The sequence below is a fragment of the Podarcis liolepis genome (genome assembly GCF_965112155.1).
Source record: "Podarcis liolepis genome assembly, contig: HAP1_SCAFFOLD_36, whole genome shotgun sequence".
Lineage (NCBI taxonomy): Eukaryota > Metazoa > Chordata > Lepidosauria > Squamata > Lacertidae > Podarcis > Podarcis liolepis.
The window spans coordinates 1179723-1195435 of NW_028148820.1; the positions used below are offsets into that span (position 1 = coordinate 1179723).

The 15713-nt window shown below is 42.2% G+C and overlaps 1 protein-coding gene and 1 long non-coding RNA gene across 17 annotated transcripts in view; one reads left to right on the forward strand and one right to left on the reverse strand.

Moving 5' to 3' along the window:
- The window catches only part of LOC310699034 (muscleblind-like protein 2), a 76200-nt gene that overhangs the window by 43868 nt on the left and 16619 nt on the right, over positions 1–15713 (forward strand). For 4 of the 16 annotated variants that reach the window (XM_083520628.1, XM_083520630.1, XM_083520620.1 and 1 more), the window contains exons 6-9: positions 3816–3869; positions 4499–4652; positions 11261–11296; positions 15533–15627. In XM_083520628.1, coding sequence (XP_083376754.1) covers positions 3816–3869; positions 4499–4652; positions 11261–11296; positions 15533–15627 — 339 coding nt within the window. The remainder of the gene's footprint in view (positions 1–3815; positions 3870–4498; positions 4653–11260; positions 11297–15532; positions 15628–15713) is intronic. The other 12 variants (XM_083520635.1, XM_083520625.1, XM_083520634.1 and 9 more) reach the window with 8 other exon arrangements.
- LOC310699037 lies at positions 2433–3809 on the reverse strand. The gene is made up of 2 exons (XR_014521900.1): positions 2538–3809; positions 2433–2466 (listed from the first exon to the last, which is right to left on the reverse strand). It is a non-coding gene; the product is annotated as an uncharacterized lncRNA (long non-coding RNA).

Sequence of the window (15713 nt, forward strand, 5' to 3'; positions counted from 1 at the left end):
ACGAAATAATCCAGTGATCCAAGGTCCTTTTTCACTTTGTACCTTTAGCACAATAGGCATCCTTTTGGAGAACAGCGTACTTAATGCCCTATTTGCCATAGTTTAGGACGGGGTTTTTTAGGAATGGCTGGGTGAGGAGTCTATTTGGATGTTCAGAAATTTGGATAGGCTCGTCTAACAGCAACATGCAGTTAACATTTGCATAGTGGTTTCTGGGACCCATAGTTTTGATGTAGCTGTATAGGAGTCTCTGATAAGTTGATTGCTGTTTTCTTAGTGACTGGAAGTGTTGCTTTTTGATTAAGCAGGATATAAAACTTGTTAAATGAAAGCTAGCAAGGGAGAAGAGGAAAAAATGCTTTATATATGCAGGTATTGAGGACTGAAGAGAATAGAATCCTAAATTTATGTACATTTAGGGCAGGGGCCAGCAACCCTTTTCAGCCGTGGGCCGATCCACCGTCCCTTAGACCATGTGGTGGGCTGGACTATATTTTGAAAAAAATATATGAATGAATTCCTATGCCCCACAAATAACCCAGAGATGCAATTTAAATAAAAGCACACTTTCTACTCATGTAAAAACACCAGGCAGGCCCCACAAATAACCCAGAGATGCATTTTAAATAAAAGCACACATTCTACTCATATAAAAACACAAGGCAGACCCCACAAATAACCCAGAGATGCATTTAAAATAAAAGGACACATTCTACTCATGTAAAAACATGCTGATTCCCGGACTGCCCGTGGGCCAGATTGAGAAGGCGATTGGGCCGCATCCGGCCCATGCGCCTTAGGTTGCCTACCCCTGATTTAGGGTCTGTTCACCTGACTAATTTGATGTGGAGGTAACATGGTGAACATGCACAAACCAGTGTGGCATCTTGTGAATTGAGATCTCCTAAAGAAAATTTCCAAATGAGGATTGAACTTGGACGTGGCAGACTTCAGTGCCCTTGGCATGCAATCAGTTACCACCATGATTGTTTGAACGGACGCCTCATTTTTCTTTAAAGTAAAAAATTAAAAGAACACGCTGTTATCTCAGAAGGTTGAAGGATAGCTTAATGCACTGACTTGCCACAGCATTTTTGCACAGTTCCAAGAACTCCTAAGTGCTTAGAAGGGTTTCTGCAGGTACACCCAGGCTTCTGAAAAAGCTCATTGCACTGTACTGAGTTTTTAAAAAGGAATGCTGAAAGTACCCGCTGTACACTGAAAGTTCTCAGGTGCGTATAGAGCTAACCACACGACACATTCTGCTGCTGTTTTTAAGACTGCCAGGAATGTCATACTGATGGCTAGAGAAAGTATCTTTCCAGAAGTGGCTTCTTTTAGTTCAAAAGAAGTGCTGAAAGAGCTGGTTTTGCTTCACATTTTTCTCACTACTTCTGGAATGTGGGTACTTATCATCCTGAAAACTTTTATATTGGTAGCAAATTAGTATCAGTAGAAGCAGAATTTTCCTATCTGGAAGATAAGCTGACTCCACACACAGGTCAAAGAGGCATTGTCCTCATTCCTGGCACTGGGCAAATATTTCAGACTTCTACTGTATGCAGTATGAGAAATACAGCACACTACAGAATTTACTTAATGAAAGCCAACCTTCTGCAAAGAAGAGAACAGAAATATTTCAAGGTCAAAGAATACACATGTTTTAGAGGGAGAGAGGAGGATGTCTCCCACTTCAGTGTATGTTCGCAGCACACCAGAATAATCTTAAAGCATCGCAGTTATTCTAATGTTTGTTTAACTTAAAAAGCAGTTTAGGGTTTGGGTGTGAATGCGGCTCAGAGCGAAAATGCCTCTGAAGCACATAGGAACTGCACCTCCTTTTAAATTTACATAAGCCAGTGTTCAAACTGAACATTTGAAAAGGATGGTGTGTTCCATTGATGACTATAGGAATGCAGAATCATTGGCCTAGCAGTTATATCCTTCTTAAGGTCAAGAACATAATTTTATCTTGGATTAGAAGCCCAGAAGCTACCTTACTTGTTTCTTAGCTTCTGTGGCCACCATTGCCCTTGATCCACACCTTGTCATGTGCAACCAGTCGTACGCAACAGCTAGTGGTATGGCTATGCATTTCCACCTCTGTGAAGAGACACATTCATTTCAGTGGACTCAGATGAGCATGAGAATACAAATTCAGATGCGCATCAAACATGCGCATTGACTAATTACATCTTAGCCTGTTTCTGCTCATAGCTCTCCCTTGCTGGGACAGCTGTCTTAAGAAGCAAGGTCGGAGGGTTTCCAAAACATGCACACACAACTTTTTTTGATTGCTGCTTAAAATGTCATTCAAAGCGTTCTTAAGTACTAAGAATAAACATATGCAGTCGTACAAATGCAGCAACAACCCTTTCCAAGCATCGACAGACTCAAACTTGGGACCTACAGAGCCTCTTCCCTTTTTTTGTTTGTATATAAGTACAACCTTTGAGTGACTCCATTCTCTTTGGAGAGTTATGTGCTGGCAATGCTGCAAAGATCAGGCTTTCTTCTTGCTCCAAGTGTGGCGCCACGACAAGAAAATATGACCCCCAAATACTGTTGTCTCCAGAGGAGAAACCTATTGTGCTGAGAGTCTAAATGAGAGTTCAAAATTTTAGCTTAGACGAAAAACTTCACAGACATTTATTGGAGGTGTAGTCAAGCCCACCCCTCTTTGTTACTTTGAAATATTGACGGTCCAAACTTGTATGAAAGAGGTCCCAAGAACCTCCAGTTCCGCATTAGTAAGGCTGGTAAAGGAGACTCTGGAAAGCCACTGCTACACAGGGTAAAAAATAGCAGTGTAGATGGATAAATGATACGGCTTTGTGGAAGGCAGTTTCATATGCTTTTTGTTCTTACACAGGACGTAATGTCTCTAAAATATTATAGTGTTGCCATTTCTGCTTTGATCATAAAACTTCTGACTCATAATGAGCAGTGTTTTCCATTACTATGTTTTATTAAAACTTGGTATATAGATTATTTGACTAAAGGTGAAAAAACAACAACATAGAAAGTACTAATTCAAAGTAATGTGCAGTTTTTCTCTGCTTTGTGCGGTAAGTTCACTGGAAAAAACCTTTAAGCTGTTGTTCCCAGCATAGAAAAAGAAAAAGGCCCGTGCTGAATTTGCTGATAAGTTAATTATCCTAAATAACATTTACTAAATACACCAAAAAAAGAAATAGATTTTAAAATTAAAACAGATTTAAATTTTTACACTTTGCTAATAGAAGATCTGTTCCTAATAACATGGTAAACCTCTTATGTGCTCATTCCATTAAATCATTTTAAAAAAACGTTTTCAGTTGTTTAGATTTGAATGTTAGCATTTGGAGATTAACTTGTGCTTTTTAACATGGCATAACTAACTTATCAAAAATTCTTTTAGGAACACCTCCCCCCCTAAAATAATGCTTTCCTATGTAGCATTCAAGCTTACTGGTGCTTATAAATGCTTAAGGGTGTCTGCAAGCTGCTGTTTTAATCAACTTTCCTAAATTTCAAACATCTATATTTTACTCTCTTATATGCTTTTAACTAAGGTACAGTAGATGCATTTTTTGCTTCGGTACTAATTCAAGATGTAATATTCATTTCTTTAGAAAACAAAACATTTTTGTTGTTGTGCATGCCTAGTGTTTTGTATGTTGTATATTGCATTCAGAATATTTTTTTCCTTCTCACCTATCCACAATGCAATGCCGTTCCCATGATGCACCTCTGCTTGCTGTTTACCTGTATGTTAATTCGCTTGAATCCCATTGGCCCACTGCCATCATGTGCTCGCTGCCTGTTATTAAAAGACTCAGTCGACTGCCAAAGCAATGAAGCGACCTCTCGAAGCAACTGTAGACCTGGTACTTTGACCTTTCACCTTTTGCTTTGCATGTAGCTTTTCCGAGATGCAAAATAATTTTTAATGTTAACTGAATTTTCTTGTATTATTAATTTTACAAAAATAATTTCCGTATTTTAGCCATTTCATTTCCACATGTAGTGATTGCAAAGCAACTTTCCGCCTTTCCTAACACAGTTTCATCTTCAAATATATTCCCTTAAAAGCTTTTTAAACATCCTGCTTTTGTAATTGAAGATGCTTCTTCTATGCTAATTAATATAGTTAACGGTGCAAAGATATTTAACTTTTTTAAAATGTTATGAAAGACAAGTGCTGTTTTTCTTCTTCTATTTTTAGCCATATTTAAAGAAAGAACTTTGGATTTCTTTAAAAACCCCTTCAGTCTTGAAAAGCTTTTTTTTGTTTTCTTTGTTTCAGTTTAATTGTTGTGGTGCTATAATTTTAGTTTAATTGTGCCATGCATTTACTATCAATAACAAAAAAATGCCATCCATTTGACATTGTTCCTGTTTTGAACTAATGTGCATGGCAAGGCATCTTCAACCAAATGTAATATTTTAAGAGCAGAACAACCTATTACAGCTTCTGTCAACCTTACTACTGCTACTCTTATTATTCCATTTGCAGGCCTTTCCTCCTGGTGTTCTTCACACTTTACCAAAGAGGCAAGCACTTGAGAAAAGCAATGGGGCCAGTGCTGTTTTTAATCCCAGTTTCTTGCACTACCAACAGGCTCTTGCTAGTGCACAGTTGCAGCAACATGCAGCCTTTATTCCAACAGGTAGGTCATTTTGAGAGTTTAGTTTTGTTTCTTTAAATCTCCGCAGCAGAGATCACTCTCTTTGTGATCACATTCATTGTGCTTTCACTTGGACAAATCCATCATTTTCTAACCTCTTTTGTGACCAAAAAAATATTATGTGGGATTATATTTTACTTCTGAAGAGCATTAGGATTTCAGAAACATGTCAGTGTGGTCAAAAGGCTTTGGGTTGGATCCAGACCCACTCATTCTTAGAACAGACCCATTGAAATCTGCGAGTCCCATGGAGATTTTGGTGGGTCTGATCTAAGGGTGACTAAGCCCTGGACCCAATACACTGAATGTGACAATCTACAGGACTGCTTATTTTGGGTCTTTCTTCCTATGTGTCACAACAACCCATTGGGACAGAACACAGTCTGTTCTCGTCTCCATTGTTTTCTGTCAGCTTGAAGCATGTTCTGCAATACACCTCTTTGCACAGGGGTTTTGGGAACTGATGAGAAGAGCCTTGAAGGACAAAGTAGGCATTCAGTTTCACGAGGAGTATGTGAAGTACTTGCAATTAACTTCCTCTGTCCTTCAAGTATATCTTGCATGGCTTACCTGTACATTTCTCAAGCAGAATGAAATTCCTACTTAACATCAACCTGCTTGCTAATATTCAGACTCTTTCCGCTATTGCTATAAAAAACCAAGGTGACGATACCTTTCTGCAGCTAATTCGCATGGGCAAGGAGAGCATGTGTTCTGTACAGTTACCCAGAGGCAACAGGTGGGATCAGGCAGTGGCAGAGAACAGGGCTTCCTGAGAATTTTCTACTTTCCCTGCTGTCCATGCTTTGGTGGACATCTGCTGGAGAGGGCAACCTGCCGTATGTTCCTGGGCTCCCTCTGCAACCAGACTACCCTCCCAAGGTGTTCCCTCCTCAGTACATGGACAACGGGGGCTCGTGGGAAGGCAGGACCCATGAGTGCCGCTCTGCTCTACCCCCTTAAACAATAGTTAGTGGTACGGTGTGCAATCTGGAACAGGGCTATTCTAATTGGTGATGGAATCCTAATAAGATAAGAGTTTCCTTGCCCCTTTGAACACTGAAGCCAATGCACATGTTATTGCAGCTGGTAGATTACTGTAATTAACTGCTCACATGAGTGGTCTACTCGCATGAGCAGTATGACACCGGATGCAGAGATGTGTAAAAGATTGCAGCGGCTACCTCCGCCACTAGAAAAACCCCTAGTCACCAGAATAGCTGCTGAGATCTTCAGTGTCCTTAGCTATAAATGGTAACTTACTCACGGAAAATGAAATGGAAGATCTTTCAGCTTGTCGTATTAGCACTGGCAAGCACCATCTATAATTTCAGATAATATAGTACAGGGATATATTTTCTTTCTCAGAAAGAAAGATCACTGCACAACTAGATATGATAGTTTCTCAGGGACAGAATCAATGCTTGATTCTGAAGTTTGTAGTGTTTACAGTGCCTGGGCAAACATCAGTATCACTATTTAATTGATAGACATGGATGAGTGATTGTTTTGAAGTAATTTAAAATGACCACCCACATGTAACCCCTAGTATAATTTTGGAAGGTTTTCACTGTGCAGTTAAATATATGCACATACATTAAAGAGTTCAAAAGAAATTCAAGCTTTGATTATAGAAAAGTAAGGTTTATGGTCCTACCTTATTAATGATAGAGAATTTGGACAACCCCAGTTCAGATGTAATGATAAACTCCAGTTAGTTTAAAATGGGACTCAGAAGCTTCCAATCATTTCCTCACAAAGGAAGGGAGGAGGAGCTTGTGAGTGTGAGGCTCACATCATGCTAAACATGGTTTAGTGTTAAGTCTGAAACGGGCCGATATTTTATAAACTATAATTAAAAACAAAGAGTGAAAAATCTATGTCAGCTTGGGTGTGATGCTGTCATGCACATACAAGCTCTGTTAATTTTTATGGTGCTTAAAGCTACATTATTGTTGCATTTCACTCTCATAACAAAAACTAAATTAGGCTGAGCATCCCAGCTGCAGCCTAACTTACCTGTGCCTGAATTACAGGTGGGTATGCTTATCAGTCTTTTGAATATCATGAATTTTGTTATTGCTATGATTTGCATGTCCATGCCTCCGAAACATACTTTTTAACATTAGAAGAAGCTGTTATAAAGAAAACAATGCTTATGGGATCTCCAACTTTGGCCTAGTTCAGACATAATGGCTAAACTAGGCATGAGGAACCTGTGGCCGGTCAGAGCCCCAAACAGTATGACTGTGTGGGTGAGCAGCTTGGGTTAGAGGAGTCCTGCCTTCCCTTTGTTCTTCTTGCAAGCCCAAAGAGGAGAGTGGATTGGAAGCTTTTGCTTTCTGTTTTAAACCAGAGCTTTTGATTGCATCTGGACTTTGGGGACTTTGGTTAGATCAAACTGTGGTTTGTTCAAGCAAGATAGGAGCACGAGCCACAGTTTGATCCTGGCTTGTTGGAACAAACTACAGGTTAAACCAATCAGCGTTCCCTCCCAGTTTTGACTGCAAAGAGAAGGCAAAGCTTTCAGTCTTCTCCTCACGGTTCACTACAGAAGGTGAGAGTGTAGAGCCCGAGGCTTGCTGCTAGTGGTGGTGGTGAATCTAGCACTAAACTGGTTCAGTGTTACACCTGAAAAGGAAAATTTCATAGTGCCCAGTATCAATTTATTGCTAAAACATTCTCGGGATTATTCATTCTTCTTTGTTGGAAAAGGTTTCTTTCTACATTTTGAAAAAAAATAGTTGCCTTATGTTATTTTACTTAAGAGGGCAGTCAGGAATAAGAATTACATCTGTGAAGGAGCTAAAGATGTTCTCCTTTGTCTGGTATTTCCAGCAGCTGTATTTACAAAATGGCACAGATCTAAAGAGTAGTTGCATGAATAGCATCCACCTGCATTACAGCAAATTTTTGTATTTGAGTTTTTTTGCAGTGCAGAGGTATCTTGCCCAGTAAACTATATGAACTTTGAAAGCACCCATTTTCTGCAGCTTTCCACAAAAGATCAATAACAAAAGATTTTGCCATTTGTTTCCGTTATGAAAAGAGGTAGGGAAATGTAGTGACCCCTAACAAAAAACAATAACTTGAAACACTAGTGAAGACGTCCATAAAGACAATTGGACTGGAAGATCTTTTAATATGTCTCTGCAGAACTCTACCCCTTTTGGCACAACTTAACTCCAATATGTAGTGACTTGAAAATTCAGATATAGATGTGGCCTGTACTTTGTTCCCAGCTAAGGGGAATCACCAGTCATTGCCTGTCAGTGTAAGTGTCAATTGAGAGAAGTGCTTGTGTCTGGTACAACCTGGAGCCAATCTTGTGATGTGCCAAAGAGAGGGAAAAGAGGCAGTACAGACACTTCTCCTCTCCAAAATCCTCCATTGGAGGTTACCGTATTTTTCGCCCTATAGGACGCACTTTTCCCCCTCCAAAAATGAAGGGGAAATGTGGGTGCGTCCTATGGGGCGAATGCAGGCTTTCACTGAAGCCTGGAGAGCGAGAGGGGTTGGTGCTAGTGGTGGTGGTGAATCTAGCACTAAACTGGTTCAGTGTTACACCTGAAAAGGAAAATTTCATAGTGCCCAGTATCAATTTATTGCTAAAACATTCTCGGGATTATTCATTCTTCTTTGCTTCAGGAGAGCCCCAGCGCCAGCCCCACAAGGTCGGGGGACAGAGGGAGGCGGAACGCCGCCATCCCGCTGTCTCCCGAAGTGGTTTGGAGGCTGACGGCAGGGAGAAGAGCGCTTCTCCCCGCCCCACCACTCCGGGGACAGCAGGGAGACGCAGCACGTCTCCCCGTTGTCCCCGGACCTGATCTCAAGGCGGGCGGCGGGGAGAAGAGCGCTTCTCCCCGCTGCCTGCCCCACAAGCGCCTGGGGGGGAAATAATTTTTTTTTCTTTATTTCCCCCCCAAAAAAACTTGATGCGTCCTATGGGCCGGTGCGTCCTATGGGGCGAAAAATACGGTAGATGCCATGAGAGAGTTGATACTCACATGGTGTAAGAAGGCTGCAAGTCTGCTGCTGCTAACACAAGGAAAACAGGAGTGTATTAAAAGAGATGCATCCCTTGCACAGACTCATTTGAGCAGCCTCTCACTGAGGGGAGTACAGAGAAGTGGCTTTCTGCATTTGCAAACAAAATTTAAGAAGACACAGAAACCATGGTCAGCTTTCTTCGGTGCTCATTCACATCTTCCCACTAAGTGGATTTTAGCTTTATGCAATTCTGACATCATCTGTGCATGTGTTGTTCATCCCTGGGGAAAGCAGTAAGACTGCGATCAGTAGAACATTGCTGCTCCTGCAAGGAGTGGGTTGTAGGCAGCAGGTGAGCACTGATGCCGAGAGGGGGGAGGAGCAATGCCTGAGATTTTCTTCTCTGAAGAGGCAATGATTGGGGCTCACACACCTCAACAATATCCCCACCCCCCAATAGGCAGCCCCTTTTCTGTTGAATCTGACAGGGGCTTCCTTAAATGCTATGGCTTACTTTTCCATACCTCTCATTTATTGAGCAGAGTATGCCTCCTTTACAGTGATCTAAATCAGGGTGGTCCAACGTTTCATACCAAGTGGGGTACTTCAACAATGAACCTGCGGGCTGCTCACTGCCTTGTTGCAGGGGAGGTGGGAGCGAGGCCCAAATTTGACAGTCCCCAGCTTTCTTCAGGCTTTGGGAAGGAGATGTGAGGCTCTGGTCAGGCCCTAGAGCCTTCCAGCTCCTTCCCAAAGCTGGGAAAACACTAACTAGGATTTGGGAAGGAGACGGGAGGACTCTAGGACCCCACCTAGAGACCCCACCTCATGCCTCCTTCCTGGAGCCCAGTGCCCCACTTATCTGCCTTTGGGAAGACAGCAGGCGGGCATGAAATATTGCTGAGGGCCACCAAAAAAGGCCTCAAGGGCTGCATGCAGCCCCTAGGCTGCACAATGGACTGCCCTGATCTAAATAATGATGTGAAGGAGCTTGCCTAGAGGGACACCTAGAGGAACACAACACCAGTTAACATTTGTATATCTGTCCCATGTGAAAATGGGATTTTTTAACTCCTAAAACCTCTATTTGGGGGGATGTGGGAAAATACATATGAGGTTGTGGTTGTTTTTTAAACCAAGCCATGTGAAAAATACGGAGTATCTCCCGTCTCCATTTTTCAATACTGCACTATCCACTACTGCTACCATTCACTGCCCACAAATGCTAGAGTCATCTCATTGATTCTTCCACAGTAAGAAGAATTAAAGTAAATGGATTGTGGGCTATAGGCAAAGTTACTATGCCTTTAGCATAGTCATTTGGTAATTTGATGCCTGGTTTGCTTTATGATCTGCAAAGGAACAGCAGTATTTTTCGTCAAATACTCATTTCTTTGGGGTTTTTTAATTGAGCATGATAATAGAAATATTGAATTATTCACTGGAGGTTGTTCCTTCAAGGCAAGGTCTTTCATAGCTAGCTAGCTGTAGGTAATGTATATGGAAGTGCAGGACGTGCTGGGATTTCAAAGCATTTTACATATACAGATCCTTCCCCCCCCCCCATCTGCCTATTTTCTCCTAACTACGAGGGCCCTAGGGAACACTGAGTTATTGCAAAGATGCAAAAGAAAATACAAGAAATATAATGGTACGCCAGGCACTGCGTCAGGTCGAAAATGAAACCCACCCATACTAACAGCACAGTCCTATGCATGTTTGCTTGGAGGTGTATTCCGTTGTGTTCAGTGGGACTTACTCTCTAGTAAGTGTATTTAGGAGTATAATGTGAAGCAGACTTAATAGCTTTGTTAATGTAGAGTATTAATACTTTTAGGTTGCAATCCTATAGCTCGGAGTAAGTCCCGCTTAACTCAGTGCAATCTCGTTTTGAGAAGACATTTATGCAATTGCATTGTTAGGCTGCAGTCCTAACCCCCCACTTACCTGGGAGTAAGTCCCATTAAATTCAATAGGGCTTCCTTCTGAATAGGCATTGCAAGCTAAAAACTATCTTTGAACGTGAAACGCAGAAAAAAACACCCTGATTTATACTTACCTGTGCGTAAAGCAAATTGTTTAAATGATGGAGGGTAGCTCAATGCTATACATATTTGGAAGGAAGTCCCACTGAGTCCAATGGGACTTACTGCCAAGTGTTGTCTGCACAGATTTCCTGTCTGTCATGGCTGCAGTATTAACTATATTGGCTCTGAAGTAATCTTGTTTATCTTAGTAGTACATTTTGGGGGCTTAAAACAGAGCTGCGAGTTGTAGATTGTGATACAGACCATTGTTGGATAACCTAGACTATTCAAAGTGATTGCTTTTTAAAGAGTTAGTTCCCGTTGCTGAAAGGAAATGCTAAAGAAAGGCTCTGCCATATGGATTTTGATTAATGTGCACAATGTGTTGAGTGACTATAAGAAGAACTGTTTTAAAACAGCAAAGAAGCTATGAATGATCTCTTTGAAATTGTATTTAACTAACTTTGGCTTATCTTGGGGATGCTTGGATCTCACTTTGAATGTTAACTCTAAACAGCTAACCTGTTTCTTCCCTTTATTCACTTTTTCCACCTATCATTGCATGACACCCAGGGTCAGTTTTGTGCATGACACCCGCTACCAGTATTGGTAGGTTTCAAACTTCTTTCTTGATCTCTTTTTTTATCGTATTCTGTAGTTTCCTTTGTTTTGAGGAACTGAAACATAACTTAGACAATTGACTCAATCTGATGATCCATTTGGACTTCTGCTTGAACAGTTAAATTTTTCAACTTAATTGTTAAAAAAAAATGAAACAAAAAACCCTGCTGCTTAGATGCAACATCACGTGCTATGACAATCCCACTGCAAAAAGCACAAACACCATGAATTCCAAGCTGCTTTTCTGTTTTCAAAAGAAAAAAAAACCTTTTTCTATATTTTATATTGCTAGCATTATTAAACCATAAGATATTGAAAAAGCAGTCTAATTTCATTAGTGTTCTAAAGTTTCATAGTGGTGTGCCTGTTTCTTCTTTTTGCTGTGTTGTGAGAAAGTTTTATCAGCGTTTCCCAGAAATCCTAATTTTAATACTTGCAATAAAAAGTAGAGAAAAGTATTTAGACCTAAAGAATATTTTCCTTTGATTGAAAATATATCTGACTTAAGAGTTGAAACATTTGAAAAGTTTTCACTTTCTGGTTTAAAAAAAATAAAATTAGAGTTTGCCCAGCAGACTTTCCCCAAATTAATACTGAATATCCATTATGTCTGTTGCCTTTTAACTACTCATTTGCAATCAAACTTCTGCTATGTGCTATGATAAGAGATCAATTTATCTATAAAACTGAACCAAAATAAATTACCATAATAAACTGCTTTCCTCCTCAGGATCAAATAATATACAAGCTAAATCTTATAGCAAGATCTGCCAGGATGAGTGGGTTGGGATCCAGTGGATCTCCAGCTGAACTGTGTCAGCCTAATTCCCTCATCCTTGACTCATCCAGGTCACAGCTGGATCTGAAGCTGGCGAAAGCTTTGAACAAGAGGGGTTTTGGGGGCAGGAACAGGGAGGTGGCAATTACACTGAATCCTAAGCCCTGTTCAGCTCAGTCATGGGACTGGACAACCCAGCATAAATTAAGCTAACAAAAAATGTGGTGTATCTGAAACCCCATTCTAAAGGCCTGTTTTCCCTTTGCCCAGGTAAGGTTGGCTTAGCTGCCGGACAGCTTAACTCGCACCAGCTTTCTTTATGCCAGCTCCTCGTGTAGAATAGCTCCCTCAGAAAATGGTTACAGACAGTGAAATAAATCAGATTTTGTCCGAGAGTCATAAAAAGCAAAAGGATACATTTAAAGGATTGAATGAGTATCGCTTGTCCTTTCAAAAGACAAAACCTGTAAGCTTGATATAAGAACATAAGAAACCAGAATTAAGTTTATTTCATTTTCATAATTGTACCTTTCCCATTTCAGAAGGAAATAAAGCAGGTTGTGCCCCTATTTCGGTGTGATAGTATAAACTGATTCCATTTGCTAAACCTCAAGTTTTATATCAATCTATGGCCAGTGATTGCCAGTTTTCTGCATAAGCAGCTGTCCATGCATATGGCGCTAGTGGGTTGCAGGGCTGCATCTTTCATGTAGCTAAAATGCGTGTCTCTATAATAAGATTAATTCATCCAAACCCTGACTTTATATAGATGGATGGAAGGATGTAGTTAAGTGCAAGTAAGGTGTTTTGAAGGACTTAAAAGAGAGGAGGTGAAGAATGTTTGAGGAGTGAGAGAATAAGGCAGCTAGAGGCATAGCTGTCAACTTTCCCCTTTTCTTGCGATGAATCCTATTCGGAATAAGGGAATTTCCCTTTAAAAAAGGAAAACGTTGACAGCTATGGCTAGAGGACCCTGCCAGGACCTGAAGTAGAAATAGGCGAGGGAGTGTATTAGGAAGCCCCAGAAAGTAAGACTTTGCACATTGTACGTGCATTTTTGCAGTACCCTAAAGAAATATTGGGACACGGTTGGCGCTGTGGGTTAAATCACTGAGCCTCGGACTTGCCAATCAGAAGGTCGGCGGTTTGAATCCCCGTGACGGGGTGAGCTCCCGTTGCTCGGTCCCTGCTCCTGCCAACCTAGCAGTTTGAAAGCACATCAAAGTGCAAGTAGATAAATAGGTACTACTCCGGCGGGAAGGTAAACGGTGTTTCCGTGCACTGCTCTGGTTGGCCAGAAGCGGCTTAGTCATGCTGGCCACATGACCCAGAAGCTGTACGCCGGCTCCCTCGGCCAATAAAGCAGAAAAGGCTGCAGGATAAAACTGATGGGAACAGAAGTTGAGCAAGATCCACATGACCTGTATTGCTCCTGAACCAGATATTGGGGGTCAGAGGTGGCAATAGAAAATGACGGAGGGTTACTTCAGGAACCACCATCCTATATGCAGTTAGGGGTAATATGTTCCATTATATTCTGTGGAGCTTCCTTGCAAATGTGCATGGGTTTTTTAGCCTAAAACAGAGTAATGATGTAGTCATAACATCTGGGAGGAGCACTTATTTTGGAAGACTTCTCTCTTTCCAAAGTGGGAAGAGGTGACAGAAATGGACACAGAGGTGAATCCAGTAGTTTAAGAGTAATATGATCACAGGCTTGCCTAAGGATTTTAGTACCAGCTGCTCATATACAGTGGTGCCCCGCAAGACGAATGCCTCGCAAGACGAAAAACTCGCTAGACGAAAGGGTTTTCCGTTTTTGCGTGCTTCGCTAGACAAATTTCCCTATGGGCTTGCTTCGCAAGACGAAAACATCTTGCGCTTTTTTTTTAAAGCCGCTTGAAGAGGCGCAGTTGCGACGGACCGTGCTTCGCAAGACGAAAAACATTGCAAGACGAAAAGACTCGCGGAACGAATTCTTTTCATCTTGCGAGGCACCACTGTATAAGAGCAGGTTTTGGTAAAGATGACAAGAAGCAGGTGTCAGAACATTGTCACATGCGGGCAGGCAGGCAGAAGGTGAGAGCAGATCGGCCCAAAATTAAGTTTGTAGGATCGTAATTTCTAGGACAGTGACGGGGAAGTTTGCTAGGCAGAGGGTTTGAGAAATGTGAGGGAATGGAGCTTTTCCACACTCTCGTTCTTAATGCATCCCTCCTGTATTCCTCCAGAAAACACCCTCTGGAGGGTTAGGGACTTTTCTGGAACAGCCTTAGGCAGGAACTGGGGGAATAACCTTCATTCTGCAGATAGAGGTGTCTGCTGCCTGCTCGGGAGCACCTTCAGAGCCAGGCAATTGGGCTTTTTAGAAAACTAGGTTGGTTTGTTTTTTAAAAAAATAAATGAATTCCAAATACAGTGGTGCCTCGCAAGACGAAATTAATTCGTTCCGCAAGTTTTTTCTTCTTGCGAGTTTTTCGTCTTGCGAAGCACGGTTTCCCATAGGAATGCATTGAAAATCAATTAATGCGTTCCTATGGAAACCGCTTGCCAGGCTGGCGGTGCGGAGAAGGGCTTTTCTCCCCACCGCAAGCCTTCAGGACAGGTACGGGAACAGAGGGGAAGGAGCGCAGCGCTTCTCCTCTGTTCCCGGGGCTTGCGGTGGGAGGAGGGTTTTTCCTCCCCACTGCCAACATTCAGAACAGCATTCTGAATGTTGGCGGTGGGAAGGAAAACCCTCCTCCCACCGCAAGTCTTCAGGACAGCCTTCTGAAGGCTGGCGCAGGGAGAAGGACTCTCCGCCCCACCGCCAGGCTTCGGAGGAGCCTTCCGAAGGCTGGCGGTGGGGCGGAGAGACCTCCTCCCGCCGCCAGGCTTCGGAGCAGCCTTCCGAAGGCTGGCGGTGGGCGGAGAGACCTCCTCCCGCCGCCAGGCTTCGGAGCAGCCTTCCGAAGCCTGGCGGCGGGAGGAGGTCTCTCCGCCCCACCGCCAGGCTTCGGAGCAGCCTTCCGAAGGCTAGTCTGGGGGCTGACGTCACTGGATATCATCCTTGGCTTTTAAACTTTGACAGAGAACCCCTACTCGGATACCTTTGTTATTTTAGGGGGAAACCACGCCAGCTTTTCCATAAACAAACTGGCCATTTTCATGAAAGCATTATTAAATAAAAAATACCAAAACCACGAATTAATAATTCTTTTCTGGGAATCGTTGATAACTGTGACATTCTTCCTTTAAATTGTACCTGTAATAAGCTATTTTCCCTTTTGTTTTATTTCTCTGCCACGCTTTCTTGCTTTGCACTGTGATTGCATGCCATCTGCTGGTTTAACCCATGATGGCTTGCTGCTGCTGCTGCTCTGATATTCACCATGCCAAAATTCCACTGCCATTGCCATAATGCTACACACTCCTGTTCATTGCTTCCATGGCTCCCCTCCTGAAAGTACCCATGATGCACAGCGCTACGTCCGCCACTGTCTCTGCAGCAACAACTCCTGCAACAAGTGTCCCCTTCGCCGCAACAGCCACAGCCAATCAGGTTTGCTCCTTTTAAAGCTTTCTTTCACAAATCCCGAACTCTAAATGAGTGCTGGTACTTATTAAAAAAAAATTCTCCTGGAGAAT